Source organism: Zingiber officinale, chromosome 6B, assembly GCF_018446385.1.
Source record: "Zingiber officinale cultivar Zhangliang chromosome 6B, Zo_v1.1, whole genome shotgun sequence".
NCBI classification, from domain to species: Eukaryota; Viridiplantae; Streptophyta; class Magnoliopsida; order Zingiberales; family Zingiberaceae; genus Zingiber; species Zingiber officinale.
Genome location: NC_055996.1, coordinates 131004702 through 131029855, shown reverse-complemented (window position 1 = coordinate 131029855; position 25154 = coordinate 131004702). Strand labels below are relative to the sequence as shown.

At 36.7% G+C, this 25154-nt stretch overlaps 3 protein-coding genes and 1 long non-coding RNA gene across 9 annotated transcripts; 2 read left to right on the top strand and 2 right to left on the bottom strand.

The window, feature by feature from the left end:
• Positions 1–965: 965 nt before the first annotated feature.
• LOC121989530 (peroxidase 65-like) lies at positions 966–2130 on the bottom strand. Its single transcript, XM_042543629.1, has one exon. It carries the CDS (start codon positions 2098–2100, stop codon positions 1099–1101), a length of 1002 nt encoding a protein of 333 aa, XP_042399563.1. The 5' UTR covers positions 2101–2130; the 3' UTR covers positions 966–1098.
• A 1010-nt stretch (positions 2131–3140) lies between these two features.
• On the bottom strand, positions 3141–7247 carry LOC121989526 (DEAD-box ATP-dependent RNA helicase 22-like). The gene is made up of 8 exons (XM_042543626.1): positions 6809–7247; positions 5824–6105; positions 5297–5419; positions 4528–4970; positions 3867–4194; positions 3596–3748; positions 3459–3507; positions 3141–3345 (listed from the first exon to the last, which is right to left on the bottom strand). The coding sequence occupies exons 1-8, from the start codon at positions 7172–7174 to the stop codon at positions 3305–3307; spliced, it is 1785 nt and encodes a 594-aa protein (XP_042399560.1). The 5' UTR covers positions 7175–7247; the 3' UTR covers positions 3141–3304.
• Positions 7248–7341: 94 nt separating this feature from the next.
• On the top strand, positions 7342–20710 carry LOC121989527. 6 transcript variants are annotated; one of them, XR_006114272.1, is made up of 5 exons: positions 7342–7488; positions 7718–7889; positions 8082–8270; positions 12379–12439; positions 12544–20710. It is a non-coding gene; the product is annotated as an uncharacterized LOC121989527 (long non-coding RNA). The 6 variants fall into 6 exon arrangements; XR_006114269.1 differs by having other exon boundaries at positions 7360–7488; positions 12379–16026; positions 16131–20710; XR_006114270.1 differs by lacking the exon at positions 8082–8270 and adding an exon at positions 11797–11914 and having other exon boundaries at positions 12379–20710.
• A 286-nt stretch (positions 20711–20996) lies between these two features.
• Positions 20997–24365, top strand: LOC121989525 (protein RICE SALT SENSITIVE 3-like). Its single transcript, XM_042543625.1, has 7 exons — positions 20997–22583; positions 22644–22697; positions 22801–22968; positions 23092–23197; positions 23307–23348; positions 23449–23505; positions 23628–24365. Exons 1-7 carry the CDS (start codon positions 22447–22449, stop codon positions 24141–24143), a joined length of 1080 nt encoding a protein of 359 aa, XP_042399559.1. The 5' UTR covers positions 20997–22446; the 3' UTR covers positions 24144–24365.
• Positions 24366–25154: the final 789 nt, after the last annotated feature.

The window sequence follows — 25154 nt, the reverse complement described above, 5'->3', positions numbered from 1 at the left end:
AAATCTTTAACTTCATACAAAAGTTCACATTAGCATGCTTTCCATTTACACGAACTTTCATGCATTTTTTTTTTCAATCAAGAACATGTATATCATATATTTGGAAATTTCATTTATTTATTTATTCTTCGTCTCTATTAATTTGGATCATCTTGTTTGCTAGATTTTTTTTTCCATCTGGTGTCAGTTTCTATGATTGAATAGTTGTGAGATATTGTAGGAAATAAAAAATATATATAATGCATGGATTAAACAAATATGCACAAGGTATTAAAGAAGTTCCAAGTTAAAGGAAATAATTTCTTATCCAATTATAACACAAAGTATGAAGAATTTATAGATCATCTCAAACTACACAAAGTAATAATTATACAATTGGAAGATATATAGCAACTAAAACTAATGATTCAGGAATCAATATCACATTGGAAGAACATGTATGCTCTCATCTCACTAGAAGATAAATATTATTTGAAGAACTAAAACAATCAAATACCCAATCCAAATCCTATTTCATATATGAGTTGTTAAGGTAATGGTACTAATCTATACAAGAGATTCTGCTTAGCTGAAACTACAATGAAAGAAAAGAGGATTGAGATAAACCAAGAAATTTTCTTTTATAATTTTTTTATTCACTTCTATCACAAATAAAAACATTTATTTATAATTTTTTTTGAGACAATTGATGAAGACATGGAATGTATGCTCATTACAATGTGAGCAAGATCCGAACCATGATGAAACTTTTTTTTTATTGTTGTTCAAATAAAGACCATTTGTAATATTATTCTTATCCTAATTCTAACTCTTCCCCCTTTAGCCGAAAGCTTCAGAATCTGACTGTTTACAACTGAGATCAGTAATGGATCTCTATGATGCATTGCAGAAGAGCATGGAGTCTAAATCCATCGCCATGATCCATACTGAAGCATGCGCAAAACAGACCACGAAATTCCGTCAAGGAAAGAGCAATAGTGTATTTCCATGATATAAATAAGATAAAACGATGACAAATCTTTACTCCAAATAACTGTATTCATCGATTCAAACAAGCGACAACAATAACGCAATCAAATTAAAGATTTCAATCTTGTTTCAGGTGGCCAGGTTGTTGAACTGGTCGCACCGCCGCCGGACCTCCCCACTGCTTTCTGTTTTCACTCCGACGAGGCTGAGCTTCACCATGGCGCGGCTGAAGTCGCCAAAGAAGGCCGATTGGTTGGAGGCGTAGAGGTCCACGAACGGCCGCGTCCTCGCGTCGGCCGCCAGCGCTTGGTCCGACGCCAGCAGCCCCAGTCCCCTCTTCAGGTTGAGGTAGTACATGTTGTCGAACTTCCCCGGCGTCATCACGTCGTTGAAGGTGGAGATGGTGCCGTCGTTGAGGTAGTTGGCGCACGCTCTCTTCAGCGCCCGCGCGAATCGCGGCTCCATGGCCGAGTCGAACGCTCCTCCTCCCTGGAAGATGCGCGCCGCGAACTCCTTGCAGTGGGAGAACCCCACCGTGTGCGCGCCGGCGAGCGCCACCATCTCCCGCACCGAGAAGCCCTTGGCGGCGAAGAGCGCAACCATGGCGCCCGCCGTCATGTTGGGCCGCGGGAGGTTGCCCTCCACGGCGGAGGCGCGGGACGCCAGCCCGTCCTTGCGGCCGAGTGGCACGGCGAAGAACGGCCCGCCGAGCATGGTCACCAGGTCGCGGGCGGCGAGCGCGAGGATGTCGGCGCAGGACACCGCGCCGGGGCAGGCCAGCTCCAGCGCCGTCTTGGCGCGCACCACCGCGTCGAAGGCGTCGCCGGGGAGGGAGAGGTTGATGTCCGCCTCGCGCTCCGCACGGTTGAAAGCGTTGGTGGAGACCAGGACGGAGGCGTCGCAGCCGCCGACGAAGCAGTCGTGGAAGAAGAGGCGGAGCGCGCCGGCGGCCGTGGTCGGGCTGGTGATCTGCTTGTTCATCACCACCTCCGCCACGATCTGCTCCGCCCTGGGGCAGGACTTGCGGTAGTAACCGGTGGTCAGCCCGGATGCCGCAGAGGAAGCCAGCAAGAGCACCGCGGCGGCGGCGAGCAGCAGCCATGGAGGCCGGCCGTAGAGCTGGTTCGCCATTGGAGTGCAAAAGCAGCGGACTTAAGTGAGCTGGCCTTATAAGTGAATTAAGCAGCGTAGATTGCGGTGACGGATTAGAAGACCGTTCGGTGCCAGCCAAATCTAGCGAAACAGGAGCAGAGGAGAAGACAAGATACGCACAGTGAATCGACCGTTTGGCGGTGCGATTAATCTAACTGCGGTCTCCTCTAACAAACAAATATTCTTAGATTCGTACCGTTTTAATATGAGGGCAAAGATCAAAATGTGGTCCAGATTTATTGAAAATAATAATCACTAAAAGTACATTTTAGTTTTTTCGAAAATATCAAGTAGTTATTCCAACATGAAAATTAATTTTTTATTTATATCAAAATTATTATGCATAAAATGTTATTATTTTAAATATTTTTTTTATTAAATTGAATTAATTAAACTACACTACAATCATTTTAAACAACTAAGTAGCTGCCGCATACTTACTTTTTAAATCTTAAATTCTAAATTTTAAAATCTTGAAATTTTAAATTTTAAACTTTAAATTATGAATATGATTATATCAAAATATTTTTTAACAAATTTGGCCAAAATTAGTTACATTTTATTAAAATTATTTTAAATAATTTTAAAAGTGACTAAATAATTATTATAATAGTGCAATAATATTGTATTAGCTTTTAATATTGTAGTAGCTAGTGTTATAGATACTGTAACAACGATCAAAATAAGGGTTTAGGGAGCTGCCAAGATTATTCTTTAAAAATAAAAAAAAACGCGATTTATTTTGAAAAAAGGAATCTGAGATGCCCTTTTCTTTTTGCCCTATAACATGATGAGGTGCACTCGCAGTGTACCGCATTGGAGATGAGGCAGTGTTCCCGCCGCAGATGGAGCTGCCAATCTAAACTAATCAAGTGCATGTATCTAGTGGGGTCCATAATCCATTCGTCCACGTGGGTCCCCAATCCTGATCATTTTACCTCAGTCTCAGATTCATAGATTTATTATTATTTAAGTTTCGCAATAATAACAAGATCGTTGCAAATTTATAGATTTACAGATTAAAAAAATTTGTCACAAAAGATGTCATTCAAATGCCAGGTTGTAGAAGTAGTGCATCACAACACAACATCATGATGGTTAAGCACGTAGCATGCTCATTACAAACGAAATCACATCTCTGTCGTTTCTTTTTCAAGGGAAAAATTTCCATGACTCGTTCCTATTAAGCTGAAAGTAAAGAGGCATCTTCGAATTTACTTCGACCTGCAAAAATCCAAGGATGGAGGTGATCCGAAGTGGTGCAAAAGGTGGTGTAGGAAAATGATCAAAAGGAAGATTGATGTGCCAGGAAAAGGAAAATCTGCTTTTACTCGTACCTTTTTTAAGTTTGTTTCTGAAGCTTCTTTTCCTGCTAAACGCTTTCTCCTGAATGCAAACAGAATCAGACTTTAGCAAGATTGTTTGCAATCTCATATCTCTTCCTTGATGAGACAAAATTTGAGTTTAAACTTACCACAGGCTCACCGATCTTCTCAGCATGGCGGACGGCAGATACAAGATCTCGGTTGGATTTGGTATACAAACTAGTGACAGCTCCAGACTGACCGGCTCTGGCTGTACGCCCAACTCTATGGAGAAAATCTACAGCTGATGTAGCAAACTCGGCCTTTACTTGAACCAAAGATGAAATTAGTCGTTAGAACGATGCAGATAACAAACCAGTAACATCTCTATGAATCATTTAACTTGTGTATCAGCTGTTACTGCAAGACCAGCATATATACCTGAATGACATGTGAGATATTTGGTATGTCAAGACCCCGCGCAGCAGCATCTGTGCAGACAAGAATCCCACCTTTTTCACGAAAATGGTTCAAGTTATTTGTACGTTCCTCTATAGATCCTTCTCTATGGTATAAAGTGCATTCAAACCCAGCACTTTCCAATATCTTTGCCACTGATCGAACAGCATCAACTGTATTAGCAAAAACCATGGTCCTGCATGCATTGGCATGAGAGTCTTGGGGTCGACATCTCTGACTATAGTTTACTGCATCAAGAAGGGCATTAACTTGTGTCTCAGCTGTCACTTCAATCCATCTCTGCTCTAACCTGTGGCCCAGTAGAAGGCATAGCAACCTTGTCATTGAAATAGAGTATAAATGCAAAAATGGCCTATAATAAATTAATTGTTAGACTGTGTGGATTGAGAAATGAAGAGTTGTTTGCTATTTCACATGAACCAGTATGATAAAAAATTCTAAATTCACAAACCGCACGGTTAAATCTCATCAAACATTCTTCATAAAATGAACATTTAGCATTGGTATGAGTTGCAAACATTTTGTAAAGCAACAAATTGCTTGATACTTATCCAAGCAGAATTTCTCCCACTTCAATTAAAAATATTATGGTCGAACTTCTGAAAAAGAATAGCATACCGACCTAGGGCTGTGTCGATGGAGGAAACTTCCACTGACCCATGTGGCATCAGGAAACATATGCTTCAGCACTCCACCAGCAGTTTTCTTCCCACTACCAGGAAGTGTGGCAGCAACAAAAATATACTGTTTACTGCGTGTATAATGTTTCCTAACTCTCCTCCAGTCCTTGATCCTGCCACTCAATGGTTCTGTGCCATCAGTTTCAGGAACATCATTGCCAATGGGATTATCAGATTCTTCCTCATCATTATCAAGAAGCAGCTCATAATTTGTATCTTCAACTTCAAGCTCTACATTGTGTTCACTGCTTGTGTCGATCACAATATCTTTTCCAGAAGCTTCCGCCTTAGACAATAATTTTTCTTCAAAACGCAACATGTGTATTAGACGGATAACTTGGTTTTGAAAACTCCCACAAAGAAGCATATCTGCTTCATCAAACACCTGTATTGTAAAAGATAATCAGACTGAATGCCTTTCAACTTAACAACAAAATCTATTTATTTCAAAGTAAGTTCATAAACGTAACAAATTGTGTTTATTTAAACCACCATCACTGACAGTTATACATCTATATGAACATTTAGTATAAAACAAAAATAGATTTACACTCAGTTGCTCATGATTATCAGTCAGTTTCATATATATATATATATATATATTTCTAATTGAAAATAACATTAGTTACTAGTTACTAGCTATTCCTAACTGAGAACAGAAAACAAAACCCATTTCTGGTCCATCTAAATAAGTTCAAGGAGCTAACTTACCACAGATTTGATATCTCTAAAAAAAGTAGCACGCCGCTTTTTCTCTGGGTCAAAGTCAAACAGGTAATTCAAAAGAGCAGCTGGAGTAGAGACAAGAATATCAGGCTGAAATCTTGGCCATCCCTACAGTAATCATTTTAGAACAGTGAGGTGTGAATAATAAAGCACTAACACAATATCATCATCCTTCATAGGCTGCTTCATCTAAAGAACTTTGCATGTGCTCATGTATAACTGGGTTAAACAGACTTTACAGGAAAGTTGTATTTTTGCAACTTGTTAACCACTTTGACATTTAAATGAGGACAAAGAAAGTTTGAGACAAAATGAAAAGGCTCTAATTTATAGATCACAAAGCAACCTATGGTTATAAAAATCTGATAGACATAAAAAACAAACTTGTAGATGAAGCATCATAAATCAATTGGCAGCTGTACAAATTGCAAACAACTGAGAAATGGTACTTAACCAATTGATGTCCAACATCAGCCACATAATTTGAACCAAATGTAGATCCTGGTTCTTACCTTCTGTCCACAAACTGCTGCAACTTTTACAATTGGCTCACCAAAATCGTCGATCAAACCATTGGCCATGTTAGCTACTTGCTCACAAAGCATCACATTAGGGCAAAGGACAAGATATGTCTTGTGCTTCCTGTGACTTCCCTCAGATAAATCTTCATGAGGGTCCAAATTACTAGATACTTTCTCAATTAGTGGAACCAAGTAGCCATGCGTTTTACCACTTCCTGTCTCTGCCGCAATTATCACATCTTCACCAGTAAGAATATGGGGAATAGAAGCTGCCTGAGAAAAACAATCATATATAGACTTCAATGTCTAAACACTAAATACAACAATTTCTAAACGGTAGCAACATAAACGTAAATAACTGACTTCAACATCAGAAGTGCAAAGGGAACTTTAGATAAGAGTTAAAAACAATGAACACATGAATCAAGATATGAGAGAAGAGATGAGGAGGAGAAGACAAGGTTTTTGATGGACATCTTAAGTAGAGGAACAAACCAATCCTTAAGCAAATCAGTCAGTTATTTCCCATCTAGCTACTCCTTTTGCATGCCAATATCCACTTAGTCATGAGTAGTATTTACGCCAGGCTCCAAGATAAAAGTCTCCAATTCTCAGAAACACGAACTAAACGTATGTATAGAGAGTAAGTTGAAATTCGAAAACCAGATTTTCTAGGATACGCGTTTATTCAACAATATAGAAGGCTATAACAGTGATAGATTAATCAACAAACTGGGAAACAGAACAGGACGTGGTACCAGAGAGACCTGAATACAAAAGGGCTTCTGCATGGAAGCAATGGAGAATTTAATGAAAAAATTGCTCAAGAATCAAGCAAATGTAAGTTGGAGCCGCAGTAAGTCGAAGATTCAAAAATGTCCGGCTACGCATTTATTCAAACATACAGAAGGGTACCCGACCGAAATAGCCCAACCATCACATATGAAGGCAAAACACGACACGGGACGGGAGATACCTGAATAAGAGAGGGCTTCTGCAAAGAAGCAGTGGAGAGAGCACGGCTGAGGCGGTCAGAGATCCCCAGGGAATTCCAAGAGACGCCATCTCCCGCGTAGAAATAGCTACCGTTCCCGCAGCCTCCTGACCTATCAACGCTCTCCGCGGACGATTCTTCTGAGACGTCCTCCGCGGCGGAGGCAAAGGCTCTGGCAGTGGCGAGGGGCGTCAGCCTGGGCCAGGGGAAGGACAAGGAGGTCCGACAGTTTGGAGGCTTCAAGGGCGGCCGTGGAGCAAAGAATAGAATTCGTACGGAGTGGAACGCTCGCGGAGATAGCGCGGCGACGAAGCCATGGACAAGAGGAGCTTGGCGAAGAGTGTTCATCACTGCGTAGTCTGCGTTCGCTTCGCCTCAGCGCGTCCGCCGCCTCCACTATGATACTACAGAGCTTAGGGAAGGGTTATCGGGTTTTATGTTTTCAGATCCGTTTTATTCAGGTCCATTATAATTATAATGTCCTCAGGTAGGTAGTAGAGTTATCGGATCCAATTTATTATTCGGGTCTATTTAAGCGGGTCCGCGAAAGCGCTTAACTAGAACTCCACCATGCTCCTGTTCTATCACCTCCTCTCGCGGCCGCCTTCCGAACACTCGCCGGAACGACGACGCTCGTCGCGAGCCTCCGCTCGAACTCTCAGGTTTTCTTCTGCAATCGTTTCTCTTTGTGACGATCTTTATTCTTTTCATGTCTGATCTATTCAACTGCCTTCTCATTCTTGGTTCATTGTTCCATCGACCTCGGAGCTCGAGATAAGGATGTAGGATGGACATCCAATCGTTGACTCCCCTCTTCGTCATTCTTTTTAATTTTCATGCTTTATGGATCCATGAGAAGTTTCTAATAATTATGCTATTTCACTTTATTAGATCGACCAAAAAGATGAGGCATCTTTTATGAATGGTTTTGACAAAAGGGAACTTCTTTGCGGTCGATTATAAGGCTTTCGATCCATGGCTAACAGGAGACTTCCGCCAGCCTCTTTTCCATCCAATATTTTTTCAACCTCAAGAATTAGAAAAAGAGTTGCTTGGGAAATGGGTATGCAATCATATTTCTAGATTTTCTGCAGTTTTGGAATAGTCATCTGTCACTTAATAATATCACTCTTTCCTTAATGTTCATCATTTATGAAGTGTTATCGCTGTCAAACTCCAAGATTTAGCTACTTAGACACGCTTTACTTAGTCTAATCCTTGTTCAAGGAATTCTGAGACCTTTTTTTCAAAGCAGATCCTCTCCAAGAACTCAATGGTCCCAGGAATATGACATCAAATGGAAAAACCATGATTTGACAGTGGAGCGATTATGTTACTTGCAACTTGTTAACCACTCTAGTTGTCGACTGATTATTTCCTATCAAGAACATTTGGATGTTATCTTCAGTTGTAGTGACTATATTCTATGATAAGTCTCCTAAAGGTCATATTTCAAACGATTTTATTGGATTCTTTCCTATAGCAACCAATGTGAAAATACTATATGAAAAAAATAGTGCATCCGTTTGAAGTTACATATAGCTTAAGATAGAGGATACAAAAGGATAGGATATTCAAGAAATGGAACTCAATTTTAGTAGAAGCTTAAATGCATTCCATGACTTTCACATTTCTGATTTTAGTGGATCTTCATAATTTGAGTCTCCATGTTTTCATGTTCTTGGCTAAGTATTGAATAATTTGTACTCAACTGCTTTTGTTCTTCTTTCTGCATTCTTAATAGAGCACTAGTTTCAGTTTTGACAACTCTTAGAAGAAGATACCACACTTAAGAGGTTCATATCATACAAAAATAAGATGAAGAAGGTGGATGAGGGATATCCTCACTATTCTTGTGGTTGCTTGTATGTTTATTGTTGAATATTTGTGTTTAGAACTTTTGGTTACATCTGACACTCATTTACTACCACAACTATTTGGTAAATAGTTTATTGTTACTGCTTCAGATTTGGTGCTGGTCGATATCTTTCATCAAAGGATTGAACACTTATTCAAGATGATCACCTGCTTGAATTGTATAGTGATTAACAGAAATTATACTAGTCATAAAAATTAATGCTAAATATACAACTACAACTGCACAATTGGAGTGTATCTTTTGACTAGGACTTCTGTTTCTACTTTTCATCCTAAAACCTTTCTCATTTTAGGTCCCCTTCAGAAATTTATGTGGGCTCAAGTGTCAGGTCTTTTAAGAACCTTACATTCATGGTCACTAGAGTTGTACAAGAAGAGACTTCTCCGGCAAAGCTTTAGTTCAGAGTTTTGATCTGTAAACAAAATCAAGTTAAAGAATATAATTGCTATTTGATGATAACTTACTGTATGCATATGATAAGTACTGATTTTCATTGTAACTATGTTGGTCCTGAATCAGCAAAATTTGATTCATGTATATGTACTTAAATTCTTTGAATGTTATTTCAATGTTCTATTCCTCTTTTATTTGCATTTTCCTTTCTAATATAAATATAATTTGAGCGCAATCCATTTACATTCAATTCTCATTCATAATTCCTTGTTTTGATTTCCAAGTAATCACAAGGGCATTTTTCTTGTTCCACAAAATCCAAATGATTGAAGTGTTTCCATTTCATTGTTTCATGATTTTTAACTTTCTGTAGGAGGGCTTTAATGTTGTCTTCATTTCTTGTTTGATGAATGACAATCATATTCAATGGTTCCATGCTTTGCCAAAAAAAAAAATGTATGGCTTAATGCATGAGCTCACAAGCCTATGTATGGGGGATCCTTTTGGCGTGTGTGGAAGATATAGTATTAAGTGTATATCCTTTTTTATAGAATATAAAACAAATACTTGTAAAAATAACTTGAAAGAAAATCAAATTTTACAAGAGCTTGGAAGTAGAAATCTCAAGCTCTTGGGGTTCACAAGAATTGTAAAGCGTGAATTCTGAGTAGCAGAGTTGTAGTAAAATGTCTTGCACTTGTTCTAGGTCAAACTCCTCTTGCCTTTGTATCTATAGTGTTCAAACCAAACTTGGATTAGCTTCTTACAACTGTTCTATATAATTTCGGTCAACTCAAACCTTTGCTAGTTCTATTTAATTACTCAAATTCATTCCACCGATCCAACACCAATGAGTCAACTCAATTGGATAAGATTGCAAACTCAGTTGCTAGTGGGTCAAGATTCTAGTTGATTCAAATATAATCAAGCCTCTATAAGTCAGCTTACATGGCTATTTCTGAATCCTTAGCCTCCAATAGTCACTTTATTGAGTTGACTTATGCCCACTTTAGTCAACTCAATTAAAAAACAGAGCTAGTTAACTCAAGCTGTATTCAATAGTTGACTATCTAGTTTACTCAAACCATTTGAGTTGATTGAATTCGTGTTCAGTCGACTCAAGCTAAAATAAAACCTTCCATTTGCCAGTAGAATATATTTAATCGACTTGACTTGAGTTCAATCGATTGAACTAAACCTTCAATCGATTGAATTTACTGTTGATCTCAATTTGACTCGAGATCCTGATCATTCGTTGACTATGACCGATAACACATGTTCCTTGTTGAATGCTTGCTTAAGTAAATTTTTATACATAAAACCCAAAATTACAAGTTGCTCATGATCTCTCAAGCTCATTTAGTCTTCCTTTGCTAAGAGGTTGTGCCTCTGGGTCCACCTCATCTACCAAGAGGTCTCACCTCTAGGGATCTTCCTCATCTACACTTGTTGTGTTCTTTGCCAACCTTGATCTCTTGAGCATCTGGCCAACACCAATTGATCTTCTCCATCTACTAAGGTCCTCTTGGACTTTTCCTTCTACCAACATTTGTTATACTTCTCCATATGCCAAGTATCCAATCAATGTTACCTACTTGGACTTCCTCCAACCTTAACACACGTGTTGAGTTATCACTACACCTACAATTACTAGTCAAGTTTCTACACCTAAACACAAACACATCAGAAATACTGATTCATATAGGTTGAACCTAAGTTAAACCCATTGTCAGCCAAATCAAAACAATCTTGTCAGACTTGACCAATTGGGGCATAATTGCACCAACAAAATCTTATCATAATTTGGTGTTCCTTACTCTAAAGCAGTTATTATTGAAAGTAAATATACAGACTTTGGACTGTGATTGTAAATGTTAGTGCTTCAATTGTATTATTCTTCTCCTATGTGTGAAATATAGTACAAATAGAAAAAAAACAGAGTTTTATCATTTTCCTTCAAATAAACAACCTCTAATATAACATGCTAACACCATTGATGTTCACTTTTCTAAAAGCTTGTCTGCTCAATGTGTGTAAATTAAATGGGAGTGTTTATCAATCAGATTCAGATAATTGGGATAAAACTATCTATCTTAAAGCTAATTCAGTTGCTGATGTCAAATTAATAGTGACTTGATTGGCTTAAGCGAATATAGAATACAAAAGGACTTAGATACTAGTTAATATAGTTCTGTGTGAATTGAGATTAAGCTGGTTAACAATTTGAGTCTTTTTAATCCTAGAAAGGTACAGATATTCAGAAGTTCATCAAACTTTAGGTCAGAGCATCTGATTAAATGCTGCAGAATTGGATTTGGTTAAATACCATAGAATAAACTTTTTTGTTTTCTGAATTGCTCTTTGCATTAATTTGAGGAAGCAGCATGAGTTTTCAGTTTTAACATGATTTTGCATTTTAACTTGGGAAATCCCATTACCTGGTTCATATGAGTGGAGAATACTAATTGTTTCTGTGTATGCATTTGTGCTCTTTGAGGTATCTTAATAGTACCTCTTGTGTTATGTTTATTGACTTTGTGTGTAAATCAAAGGAGATAGCTTGGTTTCTGTGACATTATTGAACTGTTATAATCTTTCTACAGTTTCTTGGTTGCTCCCCTTTTGATCATGATATAAATGTTTGATCTTGTTAGTTTGCATTAATGTATTCATGATCATACATGGATATTTACTATAGGCACCAGTAATAGAGCATGCTGTCATTACACTAGGCTTTGTTGATTGGATCCCATGACACCTGCCCCAGACCTTATGTCCATGATTTATTTTGTGTGCTTGATCTCCACCTTTTAATGGTATACTTCTGTTTTATCATTCTTTATTTAATGTAATTCAGTTATCGTCTTATTTTTTATGCAACATGGACTCTTCGGATAATGCACAAGCTTAAGTTTATAGTTTATTCCCATGATGTTGGTAACATATGCCATTTTGTTGAAGAAAAATGATTCATTTCTAGGTAGTTTCTGAAAGGAATATGCATTTCCCATGTCTAACCCATATTCAAGCTAAGAATGTCTTCTCCAACTCAGTACCAACTTCATCAATGTACTTGGATTGTTTCAATATAACAGAAGAGCTTTTTATTGTGGCTGAACTGAACATGATTGTTAAATAATGAACATCTTCCTTAGAGGGAGGCAAATGCAATTAAAGCTGTAACATAAATATTCTTGATAGCCTCTCATGCTAGTTATGAAGGGCCCTTTGGCCTTGCTTGTTGTTTATTGTCTGTCTAAATATGGCAATTTTCTTGTAGTGTGAAGAGAAACAAGTCCTTGATTATATAAGCTGCCACCATGCTCCTGTTCAAAAACATGGTTGGCCACTATATCCCACTGTATCCACCCTATTAGTTTTTGTGTCTATGTTGTTGGCATGCCCAATGATATATGACTTTTTTTTTAATAAATTGTGTGTTCAGATCTTATAAACAGCATGCTCAGGTTCATGGAACTGACTTCGTCGTGGCATTGGCTATGACAATCTTACATGTTCTTGGGGAGGCCCATCCTGTTTTGTTGCGATTGTAACTGACAATTGTTTGACTGTTCATTTCTTGGTTTAGAACCATGCGTTCTAGCCCTTTACAATGGTCCTTCATAGTACATTTGATATTCTATGTGGTGAAGGTTTGACTAAAAATTGAGATAGTAATGCTGCTCAACTCTCTCTTTTTTTTGCATTAGTTGCTGAAACTTTCTTGTGCTCTGCCTCTGATGCAGTATTTACATATTTTTGTTGTTGCCAGATGATTATGCTCTTCTTGATAATGGCATGAGATCCTCTTTTATATACACCTCTTATTTTTATTAACTTACATTTAATTATCATGCCAAATTGATTCTGACATCTACTAATTATTTTGAATCTATCTAGGACAACATTGCTTTGCCATTTTGATCCTTTATTGATTAGCTTTAACAATGATTACTTTATGTGTTTGCAGAAACTTTTCCTCTCACACTAATGTTGAATCCTCAACTATATATATATATCAAAATTGATGATAGATGATACTTGAGTTGAAGGAAAAATAATTTTCGATTCATTTGGATACTTGCATATGCTGATAAACTACTTTGAAACACTTAGTTTTTTCCATGCTTCCATGTAAAATATTTGGATGAAGTAGAATGTAACAGTTGCATAGATACTATTTATAATTTTCTCCATTACCTAATCTTTGAATACTTCTTTTGATGTATCATGTTTAACTTATTCCATTGTGAGGTAAACTAAAACTGATCAATGTGAATGCAATGGGAAAAAATAAATAAATATTTGGCAATTCTTTAGTAAAATTATGAATTCAAATTACCAAAACCTACAGATGTGATATAGTTGAGGTGAAACATTTACTTAAACCTGCACTTTTGTCCAGATAATTCTTCTATTGAAGAAGTAAAGTTTGTGAGATGACTTAGGAGATATACCATTTACACACAGCACAATTGCCATTAGAAATACCAAATATGCAATTTCTAGAAAAACACTGCTTGTTTACTTGGTTTAGGAGAAACATTGTATTTGCAAATATTGCCTTGTGAAAGAAGGATACTTCTTATTAACGTGTTAGGAATTAGTTTATATGAGATGGAGTTTATTTACTTGTCTCTTCAGTGTAACTGTTATTATAATTTTATATGAGATAGTTTATTTGTTTGTCTCTCTTCACTGTTACCTTTATTGCATACCCTCTTCGCCTTCATGTTCCACTGAGCTCCTTTTCCTAGTGGCACTTTGAAGGACAACCTCGTTGCTTACTTGCCATTTGAAAATTAGATAAATATCGACTCCTAATCCTTTTTTCTTCTCTTTTCCAATGATATGAGCTTGAGACCACCACCCATCCTCTGGATTGGAATCAAATGCTTTGGAGAGTCCACTAGACAAGCTACTGGAGGAGTTAGTGTGGGCAATAATTGTAGATCCATCAGTAACCCCTGATACACCATCGTCATCAATTAGAGGCTCTCAATCTTCTACCCTCCTGACAGACTGCAGGAGAATGGTCCATGATTTCTATTTGGTGGCATTATGAGGATTATGCACTTGCTTTATTTCAGCAATTTTCAATCAGTCTCATTCTACAAAGCAGTGGACTCCACTTCCTTGCTGTTTGATGAGGAATCCATCAATCAATGTGCCTACGAAAGAGAACCTACAAGTGTCCATCTTTGGTGTCATAAGAATCATTTTTCCACCCATGTGACATCCATTCTGTAAAGAAGTAAAACCAAGAAGATGCGTGTTGACGTTGGGTTCCAAGAACAACCCTAGATTATGATACTAAGGAAAGCCAATGGAAAAGAAATGTCAGCTAGAATGGTTAGGTTAAGGTAGAAGATGAATGGAGCTGTTAGCTGTCTATGAAGTGGGCCCCACCTTTGATTGATTTGCCAATCCTCTTTTTTTGGAGGGTCCATATATAGATCATAAAGCTAGCTTCATAATGGATCAAGTCCAAGCTATGTTGTGAGTCCTTATTGCTCACAAATTAGAATCTTATTTGGGTTTACTTAATATGATTATTGATCAAGCAGCTTTCATGGGATCTCAAGGAGAATAATATCTTATTACCCTAACAAACTATTTTCAGAACTTGTTGAAACTTTGCGTAGGAGCAAATTTCAAGTTGCCTTGTAAAATGGCATGTTTGCGGCATTTTTCCTTGTATCATACTTGCCATAGCACTAATGTATCCAATGACTACATTTCTTCTTGTACTATTGTGAACTTAGAGTGAAAACGTTAGGGAGAGAAGGAAAGGGATCATTAAATTACATATGAAGCTCCTTCATTTATGTACATCTTTGTCACATCCCTCCTCTCCTTCATATCTTCCATCCAAGTACAAACCCTAAATGAATTATTATCACTACTTATGACAGTTGGCCATAGAATAATCAAATAATGTTCCTAATTTGCTTGTCTGGAAAAGTTGTTTAATCTTGTACTCACATATACTGTCTTCATTATCAAGTCTTATTTCTCCTTATCTTATTACAAATTATTTGATTCTTTAAAATTACTGATTAAGATGGATAACATTCATGAATGAAAAATGCACCGAGGGGTATTATTTTTGGAAGTAGTGCTTGGTTTCACAGAGCCAAAAAATTAACAAGAAAGACTAATTTTTATACTAAAAGCTTTTTGTTTTATAGTATATATATTGTAGCATGTGTTTGCACAATGAAGTAATGAACCATTTATGCTTATTTTGTTTTCACTTCAGCTGTTAACCTTTTAAATTAGCTCACTGAGAATTGGATTCGTACAATTTATTTACCAATAGCTTGAGAAAAGTTCATATGCACTTGGCTCCAAGAAACCTAAACATAGATCTCATACATCTAGTTTATGAAATTTTACATGTTAAATCTATGAGAAAAGTCCCATAGGAGTGAAGAGTTTTCCTTAGGGATCTTTGAGATGTTAATCTAGAGATAGTTAAATTTTCCTATAATTAAGGGTAAAATAAACAATTGATGCCCCACTGCCACTTTGAAGGTTGTACCATGGTGCTGATGACATGATTTACACGCAAGGTCAAGATGCTAATTCTATCTAATGATGAAGTCTCTTTCATGCTTTCATTGTCCAAAATAAAAGATTGAAGTTAACAAGAGGACAAAGGCCACTTTTCGATATATTGGCAATGATAGCCGTACAAAACATTACTGGATGTAGCTGTCACTCTAAACCTATGCTTAGTTTAATCAACCCATGAAACATTGGAGCAAGAATACTATTGAGAAATCAAATATCCTGGTAGAACAAACTTATATTATGCTGATGAGTAATTTCATAGATTCTGGTTCAATGGTTGCCAAAGTTTGTCGGAGTTGTAAACATCAGCAAGGGGCCCAAGGACACTGTAGACTGTAGTTGAAGTGTATTGGTCAGTGCCCAATCTACTTTTTCCAAGCAAGCGAATTCAAAACAACCATCCAGTATGTACTCATCCTTCTCATCTTCCTTTTCTTCTCACTTAATTGATTCCAGGGAGAATACAATCCAGTCCCCCAAAAGTTCCAGAGGTGCTTGGCACAGTGGACTAAGAAACTGCCAAATGAGACGCTGGCTACAATTACTGCTAACTTATTAGTATATCAGCAACACTCCTTAAGGATCCAGATCAGCCTATATTGCCCATCCGCAGCAGCCTATTTGCTAGGGTAAGCAATGCTCACATTATGTTTTAGCAGCTTTATACTTTGGTCATGCTCAGGAGCAATGATTACTCTATCAAAGTATAGGTTGTGTATTATCTTCATATGAAGTTTCTGTACTACTGTAGTGTACTTGAATCATAACATAGATTAGGAGAATGGGAATGCCACACACATGAAGAACAAGTTACATGTCCTTCATATGAAGTATCTTCATATGCAGTTTTTGCCCTCGTTAGTGCAAATACTTCTCTATTATTAATAAAATGCCACCCACATGAAGAACTAAAGCTAAAATATTAATCATCTACCCATTTTCCTTCTTACATCATTACACAGAACTTTTTTTAATGTCTATTTAAATGCATTACCTAAACACTGAACTAAATCATTGCATTGAGTTGACAGTAGATTCTTACTAAGGTACAGCATTGCATATGCAATTACAACATGCTGGACTCAGGAAGAGCTTTGGATGCTGTCTTAAAATTAAGCTAGATCTTCCATGTAGCGATAAAAGGTTATGTTAATTTAGGATACTATATATTTCAGGATTAATGCTTATTTTAAGTATATACGAATATGGAAGTTCCTCTGCATGATTTTCTTCTTTTCTTTACTTTGGTATACTTTTCCTTTGTATATTATATCTTTCGCAAAAGTTGATTCATTCAAGTAGAAGCTAGCAGTATGGCATGTTTGTTTACAAACTGAGTGTGGAACAAGATGGAGATGAGGGAAAAGGAGAGTGAACTATAGCTGGGGAAGCTATATGGAATCCATGAAGAGATCTGTGGTTTACTGCGGAAAGGCGGGGAAAGGATGCCACCATCTTTTCATGGAGGGAGTACATTGAGCTTTTAGAGGCCAAGATTGTGACTACCAAAAGCCTTCACGTGACCATTTTGGATTCTTTCTCAGTGGAGAAGTTAGAATTGGCAGTACTGCTTTCATGCAGCATTGACCAATCCAACTTGACCTCATCTCTTTTATATATATAACATGTATTAAAAATTAATAAAGAAATATATCTCGCCTCTTTTGTTACAGTTCGATTTCCAGTTCTGCCCCTACCACAGAAGAGCATCACCATGCATAGCTGTCTTAAATCCAATAATGGTTAGCCAATTGCTTGAGATTCTGGTCTATGAGTTTCAATAATCAAGTTGACTCGACTAAATGAACTTTAAAATACTCGGAAAATTTTCAAAATCTAAGTTTATTGGTTTCCGCTTGATCAATGGTTTCTTTTGGTTGGATTTTGGTTGAATTGATTTGTTTGAAAAATGGTCACTACTTGATCTTGAAAGAATAATGTCTTAGACAATAAGTAAATCCATATATAGGCGACAAAGTTGTAAGATTAAATAATTGTTGTAGTTTGTCATTCCTCTCCTATCACTATTTGTTCTACTGTGTCAGCGTCCGAAAGGCTCATCTGCCTTAATTACAACAGTAGGCCATGCATGCCTGAAAACTACATCAAACTGTTTATGCTGTACCCACACATATTGTTTTGCTTCCGATTTCCATAATATTAAAAATGGAGATATTTATATTGTGCTAGACTATTTGCTTTCTGTTATTTTCTCAAAAAATACACGCTTGTAACAAACTTGGGAGGTGTAGAACTACTATCTGGTTGGTGCAACAAGTAGAAAACCTGGCGAAGGATTGAGACAATGGACTTTTTTTAACGCAGTTACCACTGAAATTAAGGTGGGGTTTCGGAATCAAGAAACCCCGACTTTATTCTTTCACTATTGACAAGACAACCCCTGTCTTCTCACTATTAACAAGACAACCCCTGTCTACCTGAAACAAATGCATGTATAGGCATACTAATTAAGGCCAATCTACAAATCCATAACATATGTACGGCCTTAGGAAGCAGCAGATTAACATACTGTTCTCAACAGATGATTCTAGGTGGCATTTATAGTTAAATATATGTTCAATAACTTCCTTTTTCTCTTTAGTAAAAAAAAAGAGAATGGGTAAGTGGTCGACCTGTGATTTTCCCAGACTCTTCTGCCATTCCTCCCTCCATACACATCCACCGAACTCCTCGCAATTCGAACCATGCAGTTTTCCTTCTTCAAGGAAAAAAAGAATTTAAGTAGTGCTTTAATTATAGGCATGGGACAAAAGAACAATATATAAGAAAATAATAAATCCATATTTCTGATCTCTGCTTCTTGAATCACAAGTTATCCCTACGCGGAAGCCATACTTCTTGTTATCCGGCATGCTTTTCTCCTGTCGCACAAACATTCATTATTATTTGTCTATTTGCATGGTTATTCTATGCTTTACCGTTTTATGACATTGTTTGGGTCGTTTTATCCCTTCACAACATTTTCTACTGTAAACAGTTCGTATAGCTACTGTAAACAGTTCGTATAGTTATTTTTATTACTAAACACATGTTTACTTGGAGTTGTTTGGTCGGCTATTAGTTTAATTGGGTCACATTTTAGAGTAAGGAAAAGTGATCATGGAGATTTTGAGATCTTTTTCTATGCTATATTGTCAAGTGACCACTTAAGGTTGATCATAAATTACTTTCATGAAAGGTCGATGATGATGTAACATATTATATTGACTTTTAAGCATATTAATTATGCCGATTCTACTGAAATGGTGGGATATCAAGTTTTGAGATAGCGCTACAGTTGACTAGATGATATCAATGCATGCACAAACATGTGGTCAAGCTATTAAAAATGTAAAGTTTTACTTTTTAATTCATAACTTGTTTTATCAAATAGCATGATATTCAAATTAACATAGCTGTTTTCAAAACACTTAGACGTATTAAGTTATAATTACAGAATATGAAGACGAGTTGTGAAAAGTTTAAATTTTATTATTATTGTTTATTGTTTTCTTGAGTCCATCACGTTGCTTCACCATTTAAATGAATTAATAGTAAACAGTAAGTAGCATGTATGAAGGATGTGTTTCTTACAATGAAATGGAAGAAGGGACCTAAAGGGGAATCACCATATTCTTCATTAGTTGAATATCTCAGTTCTAAGAAGACCCATCGACATAACCTTCTTGTCCAATCATTTTTTTTTTTTTCGAGAAATAATGCTGCGTTAGATCTATATGTGAGTACATGTTCATTATCATGGACAAAGCAATGGGGTGAAAGGTAACTTTATATATGTGTGTGTGCCGTGGGCATTCTTTCACCCTCTCTTTGGGATTGTACCACCAATCTTTTTCATTTTTAAAGAAAGGCAGGGAATGATGGGAATTAAGACTTTGGTGATGATGGAGAGGGTCAAAACAGAGAAGGTAAAGGACCTGTCACTGCTTCCCTGACCCTGTTAATTTGCTTTCCATGTCAGTGGAAAAGAAGAGACAAGGAGGGGGAGAAAGAAGGGGCAAAGTAACTTAATAAATAAAGTTGATGAGGGATGAAGATACCTTTAAAATCACTCTTTGGTCATCATGCAATATCTCGGGGACAAGGGAGGGTACTATTCCATTTCCAATGGCGCAGAGGTATCTTTTATTATTTACTTCACTCGCTCTTGCTTTTCCATGTTCCATTTACCCACACCATTAACATCCTTTTTCCTCATTGGCTAAGAGAACAGGGACATGGGCCCACCTTCGGGTCCTCTGTTCCTGTTTAAAGTTTGGGCATTCAGTTCATTCTTATATATATATATATATATAATGGTAAAAATAGGATTGGTTCTAGTTATCGTTCATCAAGCATTTGTACTAAAGCTGGATTTGTTGTGAAATATAGTGCACAATTGAATTGCTCAGTTGAACACTATGGGTCTTCCCTCTATTCAACAAGTGATTTGATATATGTTATTCGACAATTCAGCTGTCGAAGAAGGTAAACTTAATAAGCTAGATAAAAACTTGTTCTTTTTTCCTTTTTTGTGTAATTTGCTTTTTCTGTTCTTGAATTGTGTTGAGTAATAGTTTCATATAACCGAAGATTTTTGTGGGAAGTGAAATAAATAAATCCATACATATGGAACATAATATCCTAAGTTAATAGATAAGATTTAGTATCCCTAATTTGGTGGTGATGTTATTAGGGGCGGTATACTTGAATTACTAAAAATTACATTGTATACTGTATACCGTACCAAAATGCTCGGTATACAACAAAATCATACTGATATTGTACTGAATTTTCGATATATCGAAATTTCGGTATGGTTAAATTTCATACCATTTAGGGTGAAATTTCAGTATCAGTACGGTATATTGAAAATTTCAAGATAAATGCTATACCGGTATTGATACCAAAAATTTTGATACGGTATTATATCGTACCAAAATTTTTGATATACCATAAAATTAGTATGGTTCGATATATTTTGGTACGGTATGTGTGATATACTAAAAATTTTGATATTTTTGTCACCCCTTGATGTTATGGCCAATTTGGAGTTTGTGAAATAATAATCATAATTATTATATATATATATATATATACACCTAATACATAATACAATAGAATTTACATAAACTATTGTTTTAAATGTTAATTTATAATTATTATTCGTAGTTAATTTCACACCCCTATAAAATTATTTTTTAAAATATTTAAATTTTATATCATTCTATATATTTACATTAATGTACCATCAAATTATAATTTGGTTAACACGATATAAATTGTTAGTCATATCTATGGTATGAACTCTCTTCTTGGTCGGCTTGTAATGCGATGAATAAAGAAAAAATATTGTCACCCATGTCAATCATATAAACTCTCCACTTGGTTGGTATGTGATGCGATGAATAACAAATTAAATTTAGCTTCGTGGATGTATAACCAATATGGCTCCTTGAAATTCAAGTCTAAAGTGCAAATTGATATATTTTCTAAGATGAAAGCCAAAAGGATATAAAATTGATGTGTCAAATTAACTTTTCTTTTCCATTATGCAACTGTTAAAATTATAGATGATCTAGTTTGAACAAGCATGACATGTGCATTTAGAAGCCTACGAACTCCTCAATAATTGAATTTCACAATAGCTACATGTCAAGCTATGCTTCTTAGAACGGGAGTCCTATAGATGACATGGACTCTCTATAGGAACATTTTTTTTTCAAAAGAGATCTCTTTTCAATCATCTAGTCAAAATTTAATTTTGACCATGGATGGCTATTTAAATTAAGGTCAGTATCAATAACCAAGATTAAAGTTTAACTGAATTACTACTTTAATGAGGACATTTCATAGAAAAAATATAAATTCAGACTTGATTAATTTGACCTTCTAATGATTTTAATACTAAGGACACAAACTGTAATAATTTATCAGTCATTTGTTATTGAATAAACAACTCATCGGTGATGATTGACGCTAAGTTGATATACCGCAAGAGAACTGCCTGAAATTAGAGTTTACGCTTGCTTCCTTTCTAAAATTGAGTTCTATATATGTTATTATCACGCAGATTTGACAAGGAGAGAGTGCTTTGCTTTGTCGGCCAACAAGGCAGCATGAACTTTCAGTTTCCCTTTTTCTAATCAACTTATTTTCACATGCACGAAATCTTCATGTATGAGATAAGATGAGACATTACGTTTCATCTCCACTCACATTACTGCTTTTCTTGGTGCCCAAGTGAGCTTCAAAAAGTCCTCTTTTTAGCTGTTCCAAAAAATAGAGAGATTCCAGTGTGATGATGATAAAAGTGACTTGCATGCAAAATTTTGCTTGGATTATTATTATTTTTTTCACTCAGTTTCAATTACAGAGGACTAGTGCATGAAGGAAAGTCTAATACTGAACAGTCTTTTTAATTCATAGAAAAAAAAAATTGATTTGTACGTATGTTTTTCAATTATGAACAGCTTTAATCTTAATGGTGGGTCTGCTGTGTGGCCTCACTCCAGAGTGGGCTCTGCCTATAGCATTGGTAAAATTTAACTCATGATTAAATACTGTAGCAGAAGAGATCAATAACACAGTGGTATATATTTGGCCACAGTGCCCCTCTTGCTGGATGCTTCAGTCTTTGGTTTTCCCTCCTCCAAGAAAAATTATATGCCAGAGGAGAAAACCAGAGATCCAAGAGGGCTTGGATCTCTAAAGTTCACTTTTTTCTTCTTCTTCTTCTTCTTCTTCTTCAAGCTCAGCTTTGATTGGATCAATGGAGGAGCAACTCAATCCTTTAGCTGTGACTCATCTCCTGCAACACACCCTGAGAAGCCTGTGCATCAGCAAAAGCTCCCAATGGATTTATGCTGTCTTCTGGAGGATCTTGCCGAGAAATTACCCTCCTCCCAAGTATGCAATTGACATCTTATTTTATGTAGCTGATCCTCGTGTTTAATAAATCAATTGCAGGTGGGATCTCCAAGCAGGGGTTTATGACAGAAGTAGAGGAAACAGGAGGAATTGGTACATGCATTCTTTCCTCAATCTTAAATTTTGGATTTGATATCATTTCAGCTATAAATTATATATATATATATATAAAGCTTTTCCTTTCTCAATTTATTAGGATACTTGCGTGGGAGGATGGTTTCTGCAATTTTGCTGCTAATTCCACAACCTGTGATCAATTAGCAGCAGGCACCTCATCAGCTTATGAAGAATGTGAAACTAGTAAAGGCCTCCAACCTGAGCTCTTCTTCAAGATGTCCCATGAGATCTACAACTATGGAGAAGGGTAGTTGTCATAAATATATATATACATATATATAACTTTGTTTATTAATTCATATACATTTAGCAACTTGATGTTGCAGTAGTGATGGATATAGTCCACGAATTAAGATTATTTTGGTTGCAGCTTTATTGGAAAAGTTGCAGCAGATCACGGCCATAAATGGGTGCTTAAGGAACCCCAAGATCAAGAGATCAACTTCCTCTCCTCTTGGAACAACTCTGCTGATGCAGTTAGTGCTTCTTCCTTTGCTTCTTGCTTTAAGTTAATTTCTAGTAACAAAAGAATATATATCTGTGAGAATAATTTTTTTAAATTTTTATATAAAAATTTTTGTGCAGCAACCAAGAACTTGGGAAGCTCAGTTTCAATCTGGCATCAAGGTCATCTTTCTTAGTGGATGTTAATTCGTTTATCAAAGTTCATTAATTTTGGGTATTTAGATTAATTAGTTTCACATTATGTTATGATTCATGCATGCAGACCATTGCTCTAGTCGCAGTTAGTGAAGGAATTGTGCAATTGGGATCCATCAACAAGGTGATTAATTAAGATAATCACCTTTGCGTGCATGGCGACGTCTTAATTAATTGATTAATTAGTTTTTAATTAATCTTACGTAGTTTAATAATTAAGTTCATTAATGAATACAATTAATGAAGGTGATGGAGGATTTGAGCTTCGTCGCGTTGCTCCGCAAGAAGTTTAGCTACCTCGAGAGCATCCCCGGCGTCCTCCTCCCCCACCCTTCCTCCGCAGCTGCAGCGGCCGCCGCCTTCCCCATCGTTGACGGGTGCAACCAGCTGGCTGCTGCCTGTGGCCCCCACTGGACCGCATCCCTGCCCCTGCCCCTGCCCCTGCCGGACTTGTATGACCAATACTTGATGGCGCAGCAGATGAGGGTCACGCCGTCGATGAGCAGCCTCGAGGCGCTGCTCTCGAAGCTGCCGCCCGTTGCCCCGCCACAAGGTTTCATGGAGATGCCCCCACCGATGGTCGGGCTGATGCAGAGGCCGCTGGTGGGTGCAAAAGAGGAACAAGGAGAGGAGAAAATGGAAGAGTTACAGCCGACGCCGCCACAGCCAGAGAGCGGTGGCGACAGCAGCAGCTCATTGCCTTCGTATTATCTCAATATGACCAAATTACCAGGTCAGGATCATGATCCCGAGGGCTTCTAATTAATAATTAATAATGAATCATTAGTTAGGGAGTGATCTACAAAATATTGTGAAAATCAATCTATTGAATCAACTTAAAAATTATATATCAATCTCCTTGTTGATTACTTTAGATGCTTACTTTGTGCTGGTAATTAACGATCTTTATAATCTGTAATGGTTAATTAATTAACTTGTAAGTTATGTTTAAACAGTAAATATTGCTAACTACTCATCCAATAATACTTCTTCTTAAATTCTGTGTATACTACTTTCATCAGTGAATTTAAAATACACTTTGAATTATTTATTTATTTATCCATTTGCGCCAAAGTGGCTTCAAAAAGTAGTTTGGCAACTGTCCAGAATGAGGATAAAGATATTTGGTGAGACAGATATTCTTTTGTTTGGAACTTTATTTTTAGTGTTACATCGAGTACTGTGGTGATCATTTTAGCAATAACTGCTCGTGTGTTGTATTAATTCTCCTAACGTGAAATAATTCTCCACTTTAACGACATTAAATTATCATAAACAACTTTTAAATGTTATAGTAATAAATTATGAAAATTTATTTAAATATAGAAATGTTGCTGAAAAAACTTGCGATGGTTAAGTGTTAAAAAAATGATTAATTAGGTTGGGTAACGTCGAGTCTGGGGTGATCGGTTTGGTCTCACGAAAATTTTTCATCGGCCATCAAAGTAAATTGGGAAGTGTTCGTAGTGGGCAGTTTAGGAGTTCAATATCCTTTAGTTGCGTGCATGATAATTAAGTGTTAAGGTCTTATTTGTATATACTCATCCAAAATGAAAATTAAATTTCCCAATATGAAGCCAACTCCCCCTCATTCAAGCAAAGCCCAACCAACTGTTGGGCCTTTGCCTTTCAGTAAAGCCCAATTATCCGAAGCATGACAAGATGGCCATATCTCGGCCCACTTAGTATAAACTATGCCCATTAAATGAAATTAAATGAAATCATCAATAGCCGGGCCGGAGCAGTAAATATATTATTTATTATCAATAATAA

Bases quoted from the DNA above. Each gene is read 5' to 3' on its own strand.
- LOC121989530 (XM_042543629.1), bottom strand. From the start codon at position 2,100: ATGGCGAACCAGCTCTACGGCCGGCCTCCATGGCTGCTGCTCGCCGCC.
- LOC121989526 (XM_042543626.1), bottom strand. From the start codon at position 7,174: ATGAACACTCTTCGCCAAGCTCCTCTTGTCCATGGCTTCGTCGCCGCG. The intron at 4,195-4,527 runs GTCGGTATGCTA...ACTGGGCCACAG, and splicing joins CTCCATCGACACAGCCCTAG to GTTAGAGCAGAGATGGATTG. The intron at 3,749-3,866 runs GTATATATGCTG...GTTCAAGTAAAG, and splicing joins ATATCTCACATGTCATTCAG to GCCGAGTTTGCTACATCAGC.
- LOC121989525 (XM_042543625.1), top strand. From the start codon at position 22,447: ATGGAGGAGCAACTCAATCCTTTAGCTGTGACTCATCTCCTGCAACAC. The intron at 22,969-23,091 runs GTAGTTGTCATA...TTTTGGTTGCAG, and splicing joins ATCTACAACTATGGAGAAGG to CTTTATTGGAAAAGTTGCAG. The intron at 23,506-23,627 runs GTGATTAATTAA...CAATTAATGAAG, and splicing joins AATTGGGATCCATCAACAAG to GTGATGGAGGATTTGAGCTT.